The following is a 9,380-nucleotide window of genomic DNA, read 5'->3' as shown; positions in this document are numbered from 1 at the left end:
ATTGAATAGCATTTACACGGACGCAGTTGCCAAGGCCTTAAGCAATTATAGTGTGAATAAAGTACTCGGAGTACATCCTCCATCTATCGCAGCTGAGGAGCGTCAGCTGCCACGACAAACCAGAGTAGTTTTGGCTCAACTACGCTCGGGATATTGCAGTCGCCTAAATTCGTATTGGGCGGAAATCGATCGCGCCGTGCAAAACATCTGCTGGACAATTTTATAGAATTGTTTTTAATGGTGTCAGGTAGATTTTAGTCAACGCACCAATGTGCTATCTTTACACATAACAGATGTCGGCCATAAATAGAAAGGGTCGGTAATAAAATAGTGTATGTTTCTTATCACCCGCAACGCAGTGTGTGCGTGGTGTGCATGATGTATTTATGTACACAGCGTACATTACTAAATGTATTGTCTGTGTGTGTTAGTTTTAAGAGTTGTAAATATTTTGTAGAATAGTAAATAAAATTTGAGTTTCTTTCGAACCATCGAAGAAGATACATCACCCGCGTGTTTTCGTTCTTGGGTTTTTCCTTAGGTTTTCTTGGGCTGCATTGTAGTGATGAGGCTAGGAGTCGCCTCATCATTTGGTGACCCCAAAGTGATTATTTCGTGTGTAGTATAGACACGAAATAGATCGCGTAGTAGTAGTGACGTGAAAGGCTAGCATTTTAGTGAAGTGTTGTAGTGCAAAAAGTATTAGGCGCGTAGTTAAAAAGTGACTATGTTAGGCTTAGTCGGTATAAAGTGATAGTTCGCGTAGTGTAAAAGAATACTGCGGCGGATTTATTCACTATTTTAGAGACGAGGTAGGCACGTAGGTTAAAAAGAAACCTCGTTAGGTTATCCGTCTGTATAAAAGGCGCACACTCAAAGCAAAGAGTGTGTAAGGCCAATTTTATATCTAAAAATAAATAAAGCGACAAGAAGTGTATCTCGAAAAAATGAATTTTGAAGAATTCATCCAACATCAAAGGATGTTGGGCGAGTATATAGTGTCCATTGATTTGCAAATATGCAAAATTGCTCAAACAAGTGTAGCCAAGGAAATTAAGGAAAAGTGTTCCAAAATAGTTAGTTCTTTCGCGGAAGCAAGAACGGACTTTTTAGGTAACGAAAGGGAGCTCCGACGTATGGAAAAAGTACCATACGATCATTGCATATTCGCTGTGGGAGTGCAATATGCCGTTAAAAGCATAGAGGAAAACATGGAAGCTATGGGGTTGTTTGTGCCTATAGAAGTGCCACGTCTACATAATGTAGACTTTATAGCTGAGGTGAACAGCTTAAGTTCATCAGAACAGTGTGGAAAGAAATCCGGACTGCTCCAAACAGGACCGCCAAATATTAGGGAAACAATTAATTTAGTAGATGCTTCTTTTGATTTTTGGGGGGAGATTAGAAAAGCTCTTTTCTCAAGAACAAAAGACTTAGAAAAGAGTTATCAGTCATTATTGTCACATTACGTGCGATATTTGGAGGTAGTAGGGATAGAGGGTGACTACACAAGTCATTACCATTATCTGCAAATTTGTTACCAAATAGTAAGAAGTGGGAACATTTCAAGAGTAGCACCAAAAAAGGTGAACATAAATTATGAGGCACAGTTCTCAGGTAGTTTAGGGCCTACACAGGAAGTTGTTAGGAGCTCGAAAACTGAGAATGAAAACGCGTGCGAGGATGTTTCGCGAAAATTAAAAAGTGAAACAAATCGATTACGTGAAGAAAATGAGCAATTTAAGTCCAAATTGGATCAACAAATCAAGGACTGCCGACTTGCTGAAGAAAAGGCTCGCATGTATGAGTCACAGGTCACTGACGTTACCGTCAAATACAATGCTGCTTATGCTGAAAAGGAAAAGGCTGTGGAAAATCTTTGTGAAGTGCAGAAAGAATCGGAGTGTCTACGACAACAATTGGACGAAGCTCGTAAATATTTAAACGCTGAATCCATGATCCGTACGGATTTGCAAAACCGCATTCAGAGACTACGCGAAGAACTCACGTTTAAGGAGCAAAGTCATTTGCGAGAAATTGATGAAATACATTCTCGCCACCAAGCTGAAATCAGTGCAGTGTTACAACAGTTGCGTGAACAACACGAAGAACAAATGCGCAAACTTGAAATGATGTACCCACAAGAGATTAATAGTCTTCAAGCAGAAGCCAATCATAGCTTGAATAGTCGCATTAATGAGTTGGAAGCTACAAATGCTGCATTGAATACCCGTAATCGTGATTTGGAGGAATTGATCCAACAGGAACGGACATGCCATGCTGCTGAGGTAGTAAATCTGGAAGATGAATTGCGACGTCTACGAAATGGAATGGCACAACAACAACTACAAGAAGAAAGTGCTATGTACAACAAATTACTGTGTGACGTAGAAGATATGAGTCAACCCAGCAGGGAGAAAGATCACATCGAAATTTCCCAAAGTGATTTTGAAGAAATGGTACTGAAGAAAGGTACTAAAGAAGTACATATCGGTGGTGTCCAATTTAAAACTAATGCCAATGACAAAGAGAATGACGTCAATTTCCATCGCTCAGGCACCATTGAGGGTGATATCAACAAATTGAGAGTTAGTGCAACAGATGAACCTCCGATCCACATGGTTATGAAGTCACAAGAAATACAAGGTGGCGCTAGCAAAAAGGCATCGATGTTTAATGCCAATGAAGAAGTTACCGGTTATCGCACAACCAGAGCTGACGCTAGCAATGTTTCAGGTTATCCTCTACGAAGAAAATGGATTTACCACGTAATTAAGCAATGGAAAAGAAGTCCCCGTCCGAGCTGGTTGCTGAAGGTGTTGGGTGCCATCACCTAGAATTAAGTTATAATAATTGTTGCATTCATATAATTAGTTTTAGAATATAAGTAATGCCTTCAGCAGTTACAAAATTAAATGTAATTGCAATATTACTAAAAAAAATTTAGTTTGTAAAAGATAAGATACTAATACATACAATTGTTAAAAGATTAGGATCTTTTCACGGCGGGGAGTATGGACAATTTTATAGAATTGTTTTTAATGGTGTCAGGTAGATTTTAGTCAACGCACCAATGTGCTATCTTTACACATAACAGATGTCGGCCATAAATAGAAAGGGTCGGTAATAAAATAGTGTATGTTTCTTATCACCCGCAACGCAGTGTGTGCGTGGTGTGCATGATGTATTTATGTACACAGCGTACATTACTAAATGTATTGTCTGTGTGTGTTAGTTTTAAGAGTTGTAAATATTTTGTAGAATAGTAAATAAAATTTGAGTTTCTTTCGAACCATCGAAGAAGATACATCACCCGCGTGTTTTCGTTCTTGGGTTTTCCTTAGGTTTTCTTGGGCTGCATTGTAGTGATGAGGCTAGGAGTCGCCTCATCATCTGCCAAGTATGCGGCATGGGCCCGCACGACACACAACACCTTTTTAACTGCCCCGCCAAACCTACCTATCTAACTGCAGTGGATCTGTGGCTACATCCCATCGAAGCAGCCACTTTTCTGGAACTGGAGAAAGACCCAGAGCCAGATTGAACAGAGGAACGAACAAATAAACATAACAAAAACACTGTTACAACAACAACAACATAAGACAACAACTACTACCAAGACTTCACTCAAGTATTTCACAAACCCTTGCCAGCAAATGGAAGTGAGTTTCGCACTCCCTCGCCTAAGAGTTCACTCCCGAGACACGCCAAGGAAGATCGTCGGTGAATTACACAAACAATTTCTATAGCCTTATTGTGATTACGTTTTATCGCATATGCCGACACTTCGGAGTGACTTCTGAGTAACTACCAAGGCGATTGTTTACATTTATTTAATGATTCAACACATTTGAACAAATATAGAACGTTTTCTATCTGATAATTATATGAGGCTTGTTGCAGTGGTAAGCATACTCGCTTTGCGCTCTGAAGTCAGGCAACAGAACATTGCAAAGAATAATTTCTCTAAAAGAGAAGAAAAATAAAAAAAAATTAAAATAAAAAATTTAAATAAAAATAAATAGAAAATAAATATTTTTTTTTAATTTCTAGAATTATCGTAGAAATGATCTTCTAGAAGTGTCGCTGGATTGACTTCCAAGATGACACGCCGGCGTGGTTCATTTCTTCACAACGAAGGTGACTTCAGGGTTACTTCTGTTACCATCGCCGCTACTGTTTTCATCGCCCTGGACGACACGCCTAAGTCACTTCCTCGATAGGGTTTGCTTGCAGGGACGGGGGTTAATTGGGAACTCACTACTGCTGGGAGTTAGCTACACGGGTTGGAACAAAACGCTGTTATAAATTCGCCAACTTGCACCTCGGTGTCATTATGTTAGAAATTATTTCTCAGGGCTCCCTTTAAGTTGTGGTATCTGATACATAAACAGGGCCTTCGGGTCAAATGTTCCACTGTGCCTTCGGATTAGCAGTCAACAATCGCATTTTTTACAAAAATTTATATATAACATGCAAAACTTCAGTTGATATTGACAGGTTCGTGGCATGATTTTCGATGGTAATAAGTAAGATTTATCTTACATTGTCTTATAACTTTGCAGGGTTACCAACAATGGCAAGTTTATGGAAAACCGTTGATCAATTTGACGTCCTTGCAATCGACCACTGAATGAAATATGACGATCCCCCTTTCACGGTTGGTATCGTAAAATGTTTAATTTTTTATAACAATTTCCGTTCTTCCTTCCCTTTAAAAATGTAATACAATTTCCTATTCCTTTCATTTTCACATTTCCTCAAAATTTGTTACAGGAATAACTTAACAATACAAAGGCAACTTATTTACCTTCATTTAACTTTTTGTATCAAAGACATTTACGTTTTATTTACATAACCTACCTAAAAATATAGTTTTGTATATTTTTTTCTTGTTCAATGCAAACCAAACTAGAAAAAAAACGAGAGAGAGAAAAAACAAAGTCATACGAACATTTAAACATACTCAGATATTTTCCAAATAAAAAAAAAATCTATAGAAAACTAAACTCACAAAGAAATTACAGGGCATGAAAAAAATAGAAGAAAAAGGAAGTAGCTGCAACCGAGTCTACCAGCACCACAACCATTACGTGTATTTGATACAAAGCAAACACTTTTGCTACAAAAGAAAAATACATTTCCGCAAAACAAATACATATTTTCTTTTGCTTCATCTCTTCTTTGGCTGCTGGTGTTATTGCCACCATTATGGCAGCCCCACAGATAAATATTCTAGACAATTTCAGTTCAAAAGGTTTTGTTGCGGTCTCTGTGTTTCATTATTTTATATGTGCATATGAATGTATGTCTGTAGGTATTTCTTTTTTTAGAAGTAGCAACCACTAGGGGAATAGTGCACTTCCCTACTGTACCCATTTGCCATCCATTGATATGGGGCTAAAAAAACAATCATTGAAGCGGGCAGTCAAGCATTCATTTGCAAATCTGCTCCAGAGCAGCTCTCTTAGAATCTATGCATTTGCATGATTTAGCACCGAATGTAAATTTTCTTTTATTCGATTTGTTTTCAGTTTACTTTTCCTTTTCGGTTTCTATTTCTACATTTATTCATTTGTGTGTCTTTCTATATTTTCCAGGTTGCCGGCATGCTGCCACTGTTATTGGCTTGTTTCTGAATGTATGTGGGTATGTAAGCCTTTTGGTAATTTCAAAAGAAATTCTTTTGAATTTATTTATATTTTTATTGTTCGTATCCATGGCAGTATCCGTTTTCAAAATAAATATTTTTCAGAAATTAAAAAAACGATGTTATCTATTTAAAGTAATAGTACGCTTATATATATATACACTGATTTAACAAGCCCACTGGGTTTAAATGTCAAATCCTTTGCGTATACGTCAAATAAATCCTCATTAAGAAGGTTAATCCTGCAAAAAATATAATATAAACAGGCTACTAGTAGCTCAATCAATTCAGTTACAATTCAATTAATTACAAACGGAATAAAAAATTTAATATCCCCCTCCATACTATGGTGGAGGGTATAAAAACACCACATATTTGTCTCAATAAATTCTAAATCGAAAATTAAAATTCTGATTTTTTAAATGCATTTTTAAACATGTAGGTTATTAAAATATTAATTTTATACCTGGAAAAAACGTATGCTTCCTCGTCAAAATGTAGATATCTCGGAAACTAGAGCAGATATTTCTATTCTAAAAGAGCATAAACGAAAACCCTAGAAACCACCTATATCTCAAAAAGTCTAAAATGGAGTGTGGAACGCTTAAGCATGACACCGACGACATAAGCACGTTCTTTATGTGCCTTTACATTCACATTCACATTCCGTGATTATTATGTTGTCATTTAATTTTTTACACAAATTAATAATTCTGATTTTGAAAATATTAACTAATTGTTCATTGAAGGTCAATCTGTCAACTTCCAGTTAATAGAATTAATTATATGGCAATTTACGCAGACACACACACACACACAAACACACATGCACATTCATGCAAGTTGTTGTCATTTTAATCAACTTTAAAATTTATTCAAATCACATCGCAAATATTCTCGTTCGTTTCGTTTCCTTTTGCTAATAGACTTGTTGTCCTTGTAACAATTGTTTTAACAAAAATTTGTATGACACTCACGTTTCACATCTGTTGTCAAATGCAAAACACACGGAGAGAAAAAAATGAGAAGAAGAACAAGAAGATGATACGTTTTTATTGAAAACTTTCTTCTTGTGTCAATATGTTTGTCAGCGTTTTCAATTCAATTCCAGAACAAAACTCTCTTTCAAAGTGCAGTCAAGCAAATAAGTCGGAGCAAATATGAATTGAACAAACAAAAATGAAAACTTATTATTGAATACTTTATAACAAATACATTTGAACATACATTAATACACCTTCATAACATATTTCATTTGCAAAAACTTATATGAGAAGAATTTTATTTCTTGTTTGTTTTTGAGATAATGTTTCAAACTGTGTGAGACAATAGATTGAATATTGTCTGCAACATATGCATGTGGTGTTCAGTCGAAATTTGTATTCAAACCACCAACATTAATACTTAATAACTAAATGTTAATAACTGAAATGTCAAAACAATTAAATGTCTATTAAGTTCAACTTATTGACACTTTCTTGTCACTTAGCCTAAAAATTGTAATGCAAGACAGGTAAATGTTTCGTAGTGTGTGTGTGACATGGACATAATTACTTTCTGCATAAGTATTTATTTGAAGACTAAATAATAAACGGGGTTAGATGAAAACAAGTAAGATAAAACTATAGCCGGACGGGGTCGACCATTTACCCTGCACTACTACCCCTGTGCAGAAGCCTTTTATTTCGCAGAAATGGTGGACACAATAACTTTTGAAGGCAGTAAGCGATTTGGTCCAGATTTGGACATCGTAATATTTCTATAAGACATATTTCGAATGTGGACTATATCGGTAAAGTGCAGTTTAAGACATGCTTTCGACTATCTTTGATTTTTTGCAACAACTAGTATTCGCTGTTTCCCTTACGACGCACAGTGTCCGATTTTCCAAAAAACCTGGCCAAAAATCGAAAAAAATTTATCAATTTACACTAAAAAGGGTCAGATATGGTTTATAGGATCCCAGTGCGTGTAGTTATGAAAAATATATACATTTCTTGTTTAATAAGTGGGTATAAAAGCAGGTCGAAGTGACCCTATTTGGAATTTTATTTTTTATTTTTTTTTTCAATATTTAAGTTGTTTATAAATCTATGATAATATGCAAAATAAACAACTTACTTACTTACTTAGCTGGCCCATTACAGAACATTTGTTCTATAGGCCGAACTAAGAAAAGATCTCCAATTCTCTCTATTTGTTGCTTCGCTTTCTGGAATACCGCGCTTTTTCATCTCATTATCCACTTGTTTGCGCCATCTATTCCTTGGCCTGCCAATTCTGCGTGCACCGCCAAGCGGTCCGTGTTTATACACCTTTTTAGCGGGGTCATCATCGCTCATTCTTATGATATGGCCTAGCCAACGCAATCGCTGCATCTCGATACGTTTAACAATATTGATGTCGTTGTATGCAGATACAGCTCGTGGTTCATGCGACGTCGATATTCACCGTCAACGCAGATTGGTCCGTAGATCTTTCGAAGAATTTTTCTCTCAAACACACCAAGCACTGCCATGTCTGCTTGCGCAAGTACCAAGGCTTCGGAGCCATACATCAGCACGGGTAGTATCAGTGTTTTGTAGAGCGTTATTTTTGTTTGACGAGATGTGGCTTTGTTTTTGAACTGCTTACTTAACCAAAGTAGCATCTGTTGGCCAATATAATTCTTCTTTTTATTTCACAACTGATGTCGTTTGTTATGTTTACGGAGGTGCCGAGGTAGACGAAGTCTTTTACTACCTCAATATTATAGGAACCAACTTCCACAGTCGGTCGAGCTCAATGGACGCATTGCGCGTCGACACCATCAACTTGGTCTTCTCACCGTTTACCGCCAGACCCACTTTAGCAGATTCTCCTTCGACCTTCATAAAGGTATCAGTTACTTCTTTTACTGATCGGCCTATGATGTCTATATCATCAGCATAAGCAAGTAACATGTGACTATTGGTGTAGATTGTGCCACTTCTTTTGACGTTTGCCTCTCGTATAACCTTTTCCAGCAGGATGTTAAAGAGATCACACGAAAGGCTGTCTCCTTGTCTGAAACCTCTTTTGGTACCAAACTCTTCGGAGAGGTTCTTTCCTATTTTAACTGAGGACCTCGTGTCAGTTAAAGTCATTCTGCAAAGCCGGATGAGCTTTGCGGGTATACCAAATTCAGACATGGCTTGGAATACCTTTGAACACAGCGGGCTGTCGAAGGCTGCTTTATAATCGACAAAAAGGTGGTAGGTGTCGATCTGCATCTCTTGGGTCTTCTCCAGGATTTGCCGCAGGGTAAATATCTGGTCAATGGTGGACTTGCCAGGTCTAAAGCCGCATTGGTATGGTCCAATTATCTCGTTGACCATAGGCTTTAGTCGTTCGCACAATATCCCTGACAAGATCTTGTAGGCAATAGGGAGTAGACTTATGCCCCTATAGTTAGAGCATACAGTCTTATCTCCCTTCTTGTGGACGGGGCACAGGATACTCAGGTTCCAATCGTCGGGTACTCGTTCTTCCTGCCAGATGGTGCTAACTAGCTGATGAATACACCTTATCAGCGTGTCGCCTCCGGTTTTGAACAGCTCGGCTGGTAAGCCATCGGCTCCTGCTGCCTTATTATTCTTCAGCCGATTTATTGCTGTCTTTACCTCATCTTGGCTGGGCGGTATACATTCAATAGCATCTTCTGGGATTGGGACTGTGGTATCTTCGTCGTCTTCGATGCTATTGGATACCA

At 37.6% G+C, this 9,380-nt stretch overlaps 1 protein-coding gene across 1 annotated transcript; it reads left to right on the top strand.

The window, feature by feature from the left end:
- Positions 1-218: 218 nt before the first annotated feature.
- Positions 219-5,639, top strand: LOC141388089 (lamin-C-like). Its single transcript, XM_073958135.1, has 2 exons — positions 219-2,768; positions 5,601-5,639. Exons 1-2 carry the CDS (start codon positions 948-950, stop codon positions 5,637-5,639), a joined length of 1,860 nt encoding a protein of 619 aa, XP_073814236.1. The 5' UTR covers positions 219-947.
- Positions 5,640-9,380: the final 3,741 nt, after the last annotated feature.

The sequence above is a fragment of the Musca autumnalis genome, unplaced genomic scaffold (assembly GCF_047663935.1).
Source record: "Musca autumnalis isolate F117 unplaced genomic scaffold, ASM4766393v1 scaffold_517, whole genome shotgun sequence".
Lineage (NCBI taxonomy): Eukaryota > Metazoa > Arthropoda > Insecta > Diptera > Muscidae > Musca > Musca autumnalis.
Note: the sequence above shows the minus strand (reverse complement) of the source record. Positions and strands in the feature narration are given on the sequence as shown.

Bases quoted from the DNA above. Each gene is read 5' to 3' on its own strand.
- LOC141388089 (XM_073958135.1), top strand. From the start codon at position 948: ATGAATTTTGAAGAATTCATCCAACATCAAAGGATGTTGGGCGAGTAT. The intron at 2,769-5,600 runs GTAATTAAGCAA...TATATTTTCCAG, and splicing joins GAAGAAAATGGATTTACCAC to GTTGCCGGCATGCTGCCACT.